This window comes from Phascolarctos cinereus, unplaced genomic scaffold (genome assembly GCF_003287225.1).
Source record: "Phascolarctos cinereus isolate Bilbo 61053 unplaced genomic scaffold, phaCin_HiC Scaffold_9;HRSCAF=440, whole genome shotgun sequence".
Classification (NCBI taxonomy): Eukaryota; Metazoa; Chordata; class Mammalia; order Diprotodontia; family Phascolarctidae; genus Phascolarctos; species Phascolarctos cinereus.
The window spans coordinates 156,544,385-156,557,088 of NW_027556402.1; the positions used below are offsets into that span (position 1 = coordinate 156,544,385).

At 39.4% G+C, this 12,704-nt stretch overlaps 1 protein-coding gene and 1 non-coding gene across 11 annotated transcripts in view; both read left to right on the forward strand.

Annotated features, from left to right (window-relative positions):
* RBM47 (RNA binding motif protein 47) overlaps window positions 1–12,704 on the forward strand; it is a 157,242-nt gene that overhangs the window by 83,755 nt on the left and 60,783 nt on the right. The window contains exon 1 of one of the 10 annotated variants that reach the window (XM_020991192.2): window positions 7,959–8,156. The exons of the other annotated variants lie outside the window; for them this stretch is intronic. Coding sequence (XP_020846851.1) covers window positions 8,143–8,156 — 14 coding nt within the window. The 5' untranslated portion in view covers window positions 7,959–8,142. Of the gene's footprint in view, window positions 1–7,958; window positions 8,157–12,704 lie in introns of those variants that run through there. 10 annotated transcript variants of the gene reach the window in all.
* LOC144455562 (U6 spliceosomal RNA) lies at window positions 9,629–9,739 on the forward strand. The gene has a single exon (XR_013484278.1). It is a non-coding gene; the product is annotated as a U6 spliceosomal RNA (small nuclear RNA).

The window sequence follows — 12,704 nt, forward strand, 5'->3', positions numbered from 1 at the left end:
CACAAAGATTTTGATTGGCAAAAAGTTGAAAATCAAGTTCTAGGAGTGTGAACAAGTATGACTTTGTCCCATTTATGTCCAGGGAACTCCATTTCTTAGTTAATGATTATGATACAAAGGAACTTGGAATACAGTAAGTGGACACAGACAAGATGGTTTCTAGGCATTTCTAATCTCTTTATTTCTCTTATTACTTCTTAAATCTGGAAAGTGGGTCTATTTTTGCATCATTTTCAGAGGTTTCTCTTTGGTTCTGTCAAAGTTTGCTGATCAAACTTTAGAGTGGATCTAGTGTTAAGGTTTGTTCTTATTTTACATAAAAGTATATGGTGCAAGACAATGCTCTGCCCTGGTTTGTGTGGCTACAGATCACACATAGAGGTGGCCATTGGTGATAGCAGACATTGTATAGGGAAATATTAAAAGTTGAAGGGAACCAATGGAATTATCTGGGCTAATCCTTTCATAGTACAGGTAAGAAGATCCAAAATTTAGGGAGGCTGAAAGACTTGCCCAGGGCTACATAGCACATAGTGGGTCTTTTAACTCCAGATCCATCAGTCTTCCTCTGGTGCCCCAACTCCAGTGATGAAATATAGAGCATTCTCTGACCCGAGTATACTGAAGAGACCCAAGTTCAAACCCCACCTTTGCTACCAGTTTGCTCTCTGACCTGGAGTAAATCAGTTTTAGCCTCTAGGTTGCAGCCTATTCATCAATAAAATGAGAGGGTTGGACCAAGATGACTCAGCTTTGACAGTTCTAATTTTGCCTGCAATAATTTCAGAGAAAATGGCTATTAGTGATTTGATATGTGTTTGACCCTTCAGGAAAAAAGTAAAAGGCCCCCAATACCTATTGGCACTTAATTACATGAGTGTAGGAATCTTTTAGTGAGCTAATTACTCTGTAGATCAATAGCTATTCTGCCACTTATATGTCCAGGGAGGGACTTGAACACAGGTTGTCCTAACTTTGAGGCCAACCTTCTGTCTAGAGTTACACTGCCTCTCATATGATAGGTACTTAATAAATGTTGGAATTTAATTTATCTGTGTGATAACTGAATCCTTCACTTACGTAGAAGGGCACTGGTCCTGAACTATCTGGAGCCTAGACAAAAAACCAAAAGTCTGTCCCACAGAAAGTCTCTCTTGAGTAGCCAATATATGTCAATGTCCATTCATTCAACAGTAGTCAACAAATATTCGTTAAGTGCTTCCTGTATGTTTTGTTCTGGCATTGCAGAAAACAGAAATTCAAATAACAAGTAGCCCTTGCTTGCAAGGAGGCTTTAATAATAAAGCAAATAATGGGGCAGCTAGCTGGTGCAGTGGGTAGAGCACCAGGCCTGGATTCAGGAGGACCTGAGTTCAAATCCGGCCTCAGACACATAACACTTACTAGCTGTGTGACCCTGGGCAAGTCACTTAACCCCATTGCCTAAAATAACCAAAAATGATAATAATAATGATAATAAAGCAAATATTCCTTAATCATAACAGAGCCTGTTGCCTCTTACTTTATACAGAGTTGTAGCAAGTTTGGTTTTTTAGTTTACTAGTGCATAGCAGATTAGAAATAGCACTTAATGGTAGCAAGCAATAATAACTGACAGAGGGGAGAGGCAGAAAAACTATAAGAACTCGATATAAGAATTCAAAAAGCGCAGAAGACCAGGGCCATTTCGTATATAGATATGCTACACCCTGAGTAAAACTCAGAGATATCCTTATAGTATAGTTGTAATTCACTAGAGTACAATAAATGGCTTTCATAATGACCCTGAGTCATCACAATAAGATCAGATTATGTTCACTATATATTCTCTTTAAGAATGCATGGAATTGAATTCTAGGGGGCGGAGCCAAGATGGAGGAATGAAAGCAGTGACTTGCTCAAGCTCTCCCCCAAACCCCTCCAAATACTCATAAAAAATGGCTCTAAACAAATTCTGAAGCAGCAGAACCCACAAAAAGACAGTGAAACAAATTTCCAGCCCAAGACAACCTAGATGATTGATCAGAAAGGTGTATCATGCCAGGCTGGGAGCACAGTGCGGCGTGGGCGCGCAGGCCGCCGCAAACCTGGAGCAGGCCTCAGAGGACTGAATCTCTGGCAGCTGTGGAGGTTTCCAAACTCTTCAATCCACCAATGCCAAAGACAACTTAGAAGGTCAGTGGGAAAAGTCTGTTTCTGCGGTGCTGAGAGAGTGTGGTGGTCTCAGCTCTATTCTCCAAGCATGGCCTGAGGCGGGAACTGCCTCCTGAGCTTCCTGCCCGCAGACTGAGGGGGAATCCAGTGGCTGATCAGAGAGGGATTGCAGGGATCTCTTTGCCAGTGCTGAGGCAGGAATCTCTTGCTTTGCCCGTGTTTGGATCTGGGCCACAGTTCTGGGCGGCAGTGCTGGGGTGAGGAGGAGCCCTGGCTTGGTGGAGCTTGTAGTGGCTGTGGACAGAAAACCTTCCTCACAGTTACAGGACAGAAAGGAGTACTTGTGGTCACAGGCCAGGAAAGGAGTAAACACCTCGCCCCTTATCATACCACCTGAAAATTTACGGGTTCCTACAAGTATCTCTGAAAACAGCTGTACAAACCCCTGAAGCTTGGGACAGTACATTCTCCACATTGGAAGCAGACTCTTACCTTAACAAAGAGTTTAAAACTCAAGTAATTGGCCAGGATCATGAGCAAGCAGCACAAAAGGAGTCAGACTATATTGTCTTACTTTGGTGACAAAGAAGATCAAAATATACAACCAGAAGAAGACAACAAAGTCAAAGCTCCTACATCCAAAGCCTCCAAGAAAAATATGAATCAGTCCCAGGCCTTGGAAGAGCTCAAAAGGGATTTTGAGAAGCAAGTAAGGGAAGTAGAGGAAAAACTGGGAAGAGAAATGAGAGTGATGCAAGAAAATCATGAAAAACAAGTCAACAGCTTGCTAAAGGAGACCCAAAAAATACTGAAGAAAATAACACCTTAAAAAATAGCCTAACCCAAATGGCAAAAGAGGTCCAAAAAGCCAATGAGGAGAAAATGCCCTAAAAAAAAAATTGGCCAAATGGAAAAGGAAGTCCAAAAGATTACTGAAGAAAATACTTCCTTAAAATTTGGAATAGAGCAATTGGAAGATAGTGACTTTATGAGAAATCAAGACACTGTAAAACAAATCCAAAAGAATGAAAAATTAGAAAACAATGTGAAATATCTCATTGGAAAAACAACTGACCTGGAAAATAGATCCAGGAGACTATCTGAAAGCCATGATCAAAAAAAGAGACTAGACATCATCTTTCAAGAAATTATCAAGGAAAACTGCCCTGATATATTAGAACCAGAGGGCAAAATAGAAATTGAAAGAATCCACAGATCTCCTCCTGAAAGAGATCCCCAAAGGAAAACTTCTAGGAGTATTATAGCCAAATTCCAGAGTTCCCAGGTCAAGGAGAAAATATATAAGCTGCCAGAAGGAAACAATTCAAGTACTGTGGAAACACAATCAGGATAACACAAGATTTAGCAGCTTCTACATTAAAGGACCGCAGGGCATGGAATATAATATTCAGGAGGGCAAAGGAGATAGGATTACAACCAAGAATCACCTACCCAGCAAAACTGAGTATAATCCTTCAGGGGAAAAAATGGTCATTCAGTGAAATAGAGGACTTTCAAGCATTCTTGATGAAAAGACCAGAGCTGAATAGAAAATTTGACTTTCAAATACAGGACTCAAGTGGAACATGAAGAGGTAAACAGGAAAGAGAAATCATAAGAGACTTATTAAGATTGAACTGTTTACATTCCTGCATGGAAAGATGATATTTATAACTCATGAGACCTTTGTCAGTATTAGGGTAGTTGGAGGAAAAAATTATATGTATGTATATGTAGATAGATAGAGGGCACAGGGTGAGTTGAAGATTAAGGGGTCATATCTGGAGAATAAAATTAAGGGATGAGAGAGGATTATACTCAGAGAAGAAGAAAGGGAGAGGTAGAATGGGGTAAATTATCTCACAAAAAAAAAAACAGAAAAGTCTCTTACAGTGGAGGGGAAATGGGGGAAGGTGAGAGGGAATGAGTGAATCTTATTCTCATAGGATTTGGCTTAAGGAGGGAATAACATACACATTCAATTGGGTATGGAAATCTGTCTTACCCTACAGGAAAATAGGGGGAGAAGGGGACAAGAGAGCAGGGGGATGATAGAGAGGAGGGCAGATTGGGAAAGGGGTAATCAGAAGTAAATACTTCTGAGGAGGGACAGGGTCAAAAGAAAGAATAGAATAAATGGGAGGGCAGGATAGGATTAAGGGAAATAGAGTTAGTTTTTCACAACATGTCTACTATGGCCATGTTTTGCATAACTGCACATGTACAACCTATATTGAGTTGCTTGCCTTTTCAGTGAGGGTGGGTGGGGAGGGAGGAAGAGAAAATTTGAAACCTAAAGTTTTAAAAACATGTTTAAAGAAAATGTTTTCACATGCTATTGGGAAATAAAAAATACAGGAAATGGGGTACAGAAGTCTATCCTGCTCTACAGGAAAATAGAAGAGGAAGGGGATAAGAGAAGGGAAGAGAGATAGAAGAGAGGACAGACTAGGGGAAGGGATATTCAGAATGCATGCCATCTTGGGGTGGGGGGAGGGGGGGAGATGGGGTGAAAATTTGGAACTCAAAAAGTTGTGGAAGTGAATGTTGAAAACTAAAAATAAATAAATAATTTTTAAAAAAAAAGAACGCATGGAATTGTACAGAAATTCCTGCGCAAAATGATTTTGTGTGTGTGAGTGAACTTTAGGAAAACTCCCAGTAGTGAGAAGAGAGATGGTATTCTTTTATTCTCTCTCCCTCAATCTTTCTCTCCTTTTCTCTCCTTTTTCTTTCTTTCTCTCTCTTGTTAAAAAAAAAAAAAGGTAAAAAAATGGTCAGCCCCAGGGGGTGGGGGGGAGCTATGAGGTACAGTGGATAGAGCACCAACCCTGAAGTCAGGAGGACCTTCAAATCCGGCCTCAGACCAAACACTTGACACTCACTAGCTGCGTGATCCTTGGCAAGTCACTTAACCCCAATTACCTTTAAAAAAAAAAAAAAAGGTCAAACCAAGGAAATACTTTGAGCTGTATAAATTGATCCATTGGTGAACTTTTCTGTGTATGACTTCTCCATAAAAATAAAGTGGTCTCCCAGTGAAGGTGATTGACTTTTTTTATCTGTTTTAGAGCATTTAAAACTAGGTTGAACTAAACAGTAGAGAAATTATTGCCGGGCCTTTTTGGTTTTGATTCTTAAGATTCAGCTTTTCTATAACAGAGTTCTGTCTTTCATTAGATAGCCACCTACTGACACTGTGTCTGTATGTCATTTCCCCCCCCTTTTCATCAGCAGAGACAGTTTTTATTTTCTTAAAGATTCTGTTCTTCAGAAGTTTTCCCCTCATATTTGATCTTTAATTCTGAGTGATTTATATTTGTAAACACTTTTTCTTTTCTCTCTTGAAGTAGATTGGTTTATTCTCAGCCCTTCTTGTGTTTCTCTTAAGATTGGGTTTTGTTACCTATTTACAAAGAAATACCCAGTCACCAAAAAGTTGAATGAATTTCAAGAAGTAATTGCCTAAGAAAATATAGTGGGAGCCAAGGGGTCATGAATATTAGACTGGGGATTAATAAGGGACTCAAGTTCCCAGAAACCTTTGCGTGAAGATGACTGTAGGTGGTCTACGTCTTGGATTCAACAAAGCTTTTGGAACCCATTTAACTGAAGTCTTTTCAGATCCTTCCAAATTTCCTCTTGATTTCTGTGGTCTTCAGTAGGAGAAATGTCCCACCCAACGGAATCACTTACCAACAAAGAACAATAGGTATTCCTTTACCCACTACCACAGAATCATGTTAAGACACTACCTGTTGTGGAAATAACATAGCAGTATGCTGTATTCAGCTATTTTTAAAGTATTGTTAAAACTATTAAAATGATGAATATAGTGAGGTAATATTTTTGTTTTAAAATTTTAAGCCACTCATCCCGTCTTGTTTGATTTTGGGCACAGGTGAGCTAATTACAACGACAAAACTTTTTTTCTTCAAGAGAACAAACACATGCATAACTGTAGGGTGAGAGTTGGACATTTTCAACTATTGGTAGAAAGATCAAGTGATAGCCCGATATTCTTCTTCAAAGACCAGATTATTCTCACAGTTAGAATCAGGCCCCTTTTGCCATAAGCCCATGGAAGCAAGTAGCCCTCAAAGGTGTTTATAAATTGATTTTTTTAACTTTAGCAAGCACACTAAAAAAGACCTGGTGTTTCTGCCGCACTTTTTAATTTTCTCAAACACTCACTGACGTCTTACTTTATGAAAACAACACCTAGAAGATGTGTAGGACTGGCAGTCATTATCGGCATTTTACAGATGAAGAAACTGAGAATTAGAAGTTAAAGACACACAAGTTAGTGACAGAATTGGGACAAGGTTCTTGGCCTCTTCCTAATGTATAAATTTTCCTACCAAATCACATGAACTCCTAACTGGTATTTAATTGTGTGCACCATTAACAGTACCCATCTTCTAGCTTTCATCAGCCTCAGCGATCCTTGTATCAGACACCAGAAGTAACTTTCATGATATGGAGTACATGAATTTCGTGTTGATATATTTCAAATACTTGTTAACTATCTGAAATTAGGAGAAATCACCCTAAAATAATCAGTTGATAGAAGTCACACCTATTGGTGTGGCTCAACATAATCCTGACAATAAGAGTATTTCCTCTCTAGATCCAAAGGAAAGAAGTATATACCCAGGAAGGAAAGCCTAAAAGAGGCACTCATGTTGCCCTACTCCCTTGATATGCAGCATCCTCTCCTTGAGAGTAGCTCCCAAAAGCCACAATCATCTGAATGTCCAAATTATTCTTTTCCAGAAAGAACAGAGCAGTGGCATAGTAGATGCTCTTCCATACAGCAATACAGTACAGGTACAAATGTGGGTGATAGAACAAGAAAATGGGCACATTCCATTGAACTCACCATGAAGGCACTTCACAGTAGATTCTGGGTGCCTCCATGAGTCTGCCTTCTTGGAATGCTGGATTTAGAATCAAAGGACTTAGGTTTGAATCTTGCTATCTGTGTAGCCTCAAGCAATTCGTACAACTCTCAGGCCTTTGTTTCCTCATATATAAAAGTAAGAGTATTGGACTACATGACCTTTAAAGTCTTTTACAGAAGTCTGTGAGTCTGTGGGTATCATCATTATGACTTACAATCACTTCATGGTCTTCTTGGAAATGCCATTGAGCCTGCATCAGAGGGAGGGCAGCCATCTTCCTCATTCTACTAGCTGGTCTCTAAATTCATACTAACTCACTGCTGAAGATAACTGTCCTACCTTTCTCCACCCACTCCAAAACTTGTATTTCTGTCTGGAGCAGCACAAACATTCATGTCTCTTGCAGTTGAGCTCTTTTGGATGGAATATCAAAGGCAGAGCAGGAAACTGAGTACATACACAGTCCAGTTGCTTTGACTAATAATTGAATCATCCTCCATATTTCTTTTTATTTATTTATTTGTTTGTTTGTTTGTTTTTAGGCAATTGGGGTTAAGTGACTTGCCCAGGGTCACACAGCTAGTAAGTGTCAAGTGTTTGGTCTGAGGCCAGATTTGAACTCAGGTCCTCCTGAGTTCAGGGCCAGTGCTCTATCCACTGTGCCACCTAGCTGCCCCCATCCTCCATATTTCTTGAAAGTGCCTTTAAACCATTCTCTCACTTAATCCTCACCACTATACTGTGGGGTGGGCCAGGCAGAAATAGGGAAAATGTAGTATTCTAGTATTAGAGGTGAGACTGTGGAGATGACTGTAGAAGTCATGTAGTCAGTCCATCCCCCCACATTTTACAAATGAGGAAACTGAACTTCAGAGAAGGTGAAGTAATTTTGGCCACAGTCACGAGCTACTTAGTGTTGGATGTGGGACCAGAAGCCGATCTCTCAAGTGCTAGTCTGTTTCTCCTCCTCCATTACTCCACAATGTTGCCCTACTGAAAGCAGGGCAAGTTTACTTCATGGAAGAGCCACCATCACTGCAAAGATCCCCAGGGTAACAAACCTGAAGTAGACAACTAGAAGTAAATGTCTTTTCTCAGGTAAGAGAGGGGACAGGATTATTTCAATCTTGGAGAATCACTGTTTAAGTCTGTGTGTGTGTGTGTGTGTGTGTGTCTGTCTGTCTGTCTCTCCATTTGTCTGTCTCAGTCTATCTCTATCTTTCTCCTTCTCCCTTTGCTTCCTCCCCCCCGCCCATTCATCTCCTCCTGCCCTCCTTTCCTTTCTATTTCTCTTCATTTCCTTCCCTTCTCTCTCTCTTCTTCTCTCTCCCCCTCTCTCCCTTTCTCCCTCCCCCTCCCTCCCCCTCCCTCCCTGTTTAACTCTCTCCCCTTCCCCTCTTTCTCTTTTACCCTCTCACTCCCACCCTCCCTCCTGAATAGGATTCCCTGGAAGGAAGTTTGCACACGTAACAGGAACTGGGCAGTCACTGAACTCTTGCTTAATAACAGATTTTAATAGATTCAGCAGTGCCATGTGTGCTTTTTTTTTTTTAAAGGATTGTGAAACCTCAGAATTTAACCTAGCCATTGTTTAAGGAAGCCTGATCTCCATGTCAGTCACACATGCAACCTTTGGCTCCATTTTAAAATATGAACAAAGACTTTTGTTCTATAGGGCTGATGGAAGTTTCTTAACTAAAGTACAGTTCTCAGTAGGACCCGTTTTTCCCTCTTGAACCACAATGACGCGGTATTCTCAACCATCCCTCCTGAAGTTTCTTTGTAGCTAATATCAGAGAACAAATTAAAGGAGGAAATAAAACTTTGAACGTGAATTGAACATTTTTGCTATGCCATGCCTGAGGACTTGAAGACCATCTACAACATTAAATAGTAAAATTAAATAAATTAAATGAAGCCTCTATCCTGTTTGGAAAAATCTTCATTTGTAAAACCTGAATTTGTATAGGAAATGGACAAATTAAGATTGTACAAATTGTGCAGGGTGTGATATCTATGGAAGACTTATGGAAAGACATTGACAAGAATCACGCAGGAAAAGAAAGCACTTGGAGAGATTCGAACCGTATCAGTTTAGGGGATGACCAATTTCTTAATCTGTAAAATGGAGATAATAGCACCTATGTTACGGGGTTGTTGTGTGGCTCCAACGAGATAACATATAAAGTGCTTTGCAAACTTTAAAAGTGTTATATCAGTGCTAGATCTTATTATTGTTATCGTGAATCCACTGTATTATTTTATGTAGATTACAGTTTTCAAAATGATTCAATTGTTCTTGAGTGCTAGGGTTCACATAAGTATGAAGGAGTGTAGTGTGGTGGAAAGAATGCTGAGCTGGGAGACCAGGAACTAGTTCAGATCCCAGCTCTGCCACTCATTGAGCTGTATGAGCTCAGCAAGTTGATGAACCATTAAGTGCCTTTCTTATTTGTGATATGCATAGCATCTGTCCTCTGATTCCTAAGGAAATGTTGCAAAAACCAGGTGGGAGAAAAGGTTTTGAAAAGTAAAAGTTAAGTATTTTTAAAAAAATACATCAATATTCTGTGCTTGCTTCGGCAGCACCTGTACTATAATTAGACTGGTACAGAGAAGATTGCTTAGCATGGCTCCTACACAAGAATGACATGCAAATTCATGAAGCATTCCCTTTCTTTGTATTGTGTGGTATGTATTCTCATATGTTTGTTTTCTCTGGTTTCTGTTTTGCTATTGACTTGGATAAATGAGTTTCTTTGCTAAGATATAGTTATGGATATCCTATAGAATTACCTACTAGACCTCACCAGGCATATGCTATTGTACAGCCAGGTGATGCTATAGAGAGAGCCCTGGACCTGGAACAGGGGAGACCTGAGCTCATTTCAAATCCAGCCTCAGACACTCATTAGCTGTGTGACCATAGACAGGGCATTTAACCTCTTTCTCAAGTTTTCTCATTAGTAAAATGAGGAGCATCTAATTCATAAAGTTGTTGTGAGGAGAAATAAGATATTTGTAAAGTCTTTGGTCATCCTTAAAGCCTTACATAAATTCTTATAAAATATTATGACGACTAATAGATATTTTTTACAAATGCTTTCTTTCTGAGCTAAAAGTCAGACAGTATTAAAGAGTGAAGTTATGTGGGATGTTGACAAATTAAGCTCATACAAAATGTGCAGGATATGATCTTTCTCTCCTCACCCCAGTAAATTTTTAAATAGGGGAGAAAGTAACCATATTGAATAAATAAAAATCTAAAACTTGAATAGACTGACCCTGAGGTGTAGAACAAAAATATTAGAAGTGAAGATCAGAAAATTTAAAGTTTTCCTAATATGCAAAGGCAGAGTTTATGGCTTCAAGTCTCATCATATGTATCTTGCCATCTCATCTTTCACCATAAAAAATCACTTTATTAATATAAACTGTTGACATAACTGAAATTCTCTTACAGAAATGAGGCTTGTTGCTGCCTTAGAATTCTATCTGATGACCCTAGCAATGAAGAGAAGATATAGGCATCCATTGTAAGGGGTACAATGGGGAGGTACACAATCTCTCAAAGCTTTCTTGTCAAACTGCTTCTGGTTTTTTAATCTTAAGCATCTGCAGAATTCCCAAGGTTCTTCATGGCCTGCATTACTGAAACCCGGATAGAAACTCAGTCTTCTGTCTTTCAATATCATAAAGAGCCCTTATTCTGGAGTCAAAAGAAGTTAATTCCTATCTCCTCCTTTTAGCTAATTGTAATTCATCTTTATATAGCACATTAAGGTTTATTCATTACTTTCCTCACACCAAACCTGTGAGGTAGAAAGTGCAAGTATTATTATCCTCATTTTATAGATTAGGAAACTGACTCCCAAAAGGGTGACATAAAAGCCTGTCAGTCTCAGAGCCAGTTTCAAATGACGGTTTTTTGACTCATAATGCCTGTACTCTTGACACTGTTCCATGCTGCCCTTCTCCACAGGCAGCCTGCAATGAGATACTGACATGAATTAGAATTTGTGCAGACCCTGAAGTGTTCCTTGAGCCTCGTGGCTGGATTCTCACAATTTAAGTGATTGCTCCATTTAGGTCCAGAATCTCTTGATTACCTCTATTCTGTGATTTTGGGTTATCAGCTTGGATTCAGTTCTTGCTTTTTAAGTGATTAGCCAAGAAAGAGGGGAGTATACACCTTAAGCATTAGTCATCTGTTTTTTTGAGTCTACAGCCAAACGCTCCCTTAAGTCTCTTCAGGCTTAACAAATTAAACCTCATTTTCTGATTCTATGTGGTTGAACATTCATTGATTTACACATTGTCTATAACCACTTCCCACCCAGGACAGATGTGAATGGCACCATTTTAACCAGAGAAAGTATTTCTTGACAGAGTTCAAGGAACTGCTCAAAGTCTACTTCTGCCTTCATGCTTGGCTTGGCTTGTATTCCATGTGGGCTCAATCCCTAGACTAAGGTTCTACCCCGTGTTTCCAGAGATTGATGGGGACACTTCAAGGCAATGTGTCAATGAATGTATTTGACCACATGACAGGATCATAAATAAATTAAATAAGGTAGCACAAAGTGGGACAAACTTATTTTGAGTTGCTGTCAGGACAGTTTGTAAATGACCATATTTTATTCTCTGAGTTAGGTATAACAAGTACGTGTACATACACACACATACACACACACACACACACACACACACACACACACACACAGAGTTAATATTTAATTTTTCTTGGAGAGCAAACCAATTAGAGTTAGCATTTTCTCTATAAGTGATTCTTCAGTGCTATGACAAAATCATTCATCGATGCATTGAAACATCACCACATTGGACTAACTGATTGGTCATATTGACTAACTAACTTGATTTTGATTCTTCTTTATATATAGAAGTTTAAGGGAGCAGTAGTGAGTGAGAAGGGTTATGTGGTAATTGTTTACATCTAGTAAACTGTGTTCCTCATTTTTATAGCTGTGAATATCTCCACTTGTCATGCCGGGAGACCAGGGTTCAATTCTCCAATGGGGAGCCATGCCAAGAAAATTCCATATGGGCTCTCAAAAGTTGGGCATGACAGAACAACACAGTAAACTGAAAATTCATGAGCATAAAAAGGTCAAATGAGATTAAGAAGTTCTTCCAATATTAGGAGTATTTCCTTATAGAATTTACTTTTCTCTAGGTAGATCACTGGGTCCTGGATTTACAGCTGGCAAGGAGTTTAGCAGTCATTAAGTCCACCATCTTCATTTTACACTAAAGGAACCAAGGTCCTGAGAGTTCTAGTGAGCTGTCCAGAGTCACATTGGATAGTTAGTGGCAGAGCCACACTCTTCTCATTGTACCATGCTGTGTCTATAGAAGTGATTGAAGGATTGAGAAAAGGCAGCTTAAATGCTTGTAGCTTTGATAACTCCTAATTCCAGTGTCTTCCCTCTGCTGATTTATTTCCAATGGATTCTGTTTATATCTTGTTAGTACGCAGTTTTTTTGTAGGTTATCTCCCCCGTTGAACTGAACTTCTTGAGCAGGGATTGTTTAGGTTTTTTGTTTTTTGTTTTGTTTTTCCCTTTCTTCATATCCACAGCACTCTGTACAATGCCTGGCATGAAGCAGGCACTTAACAATTTTTAT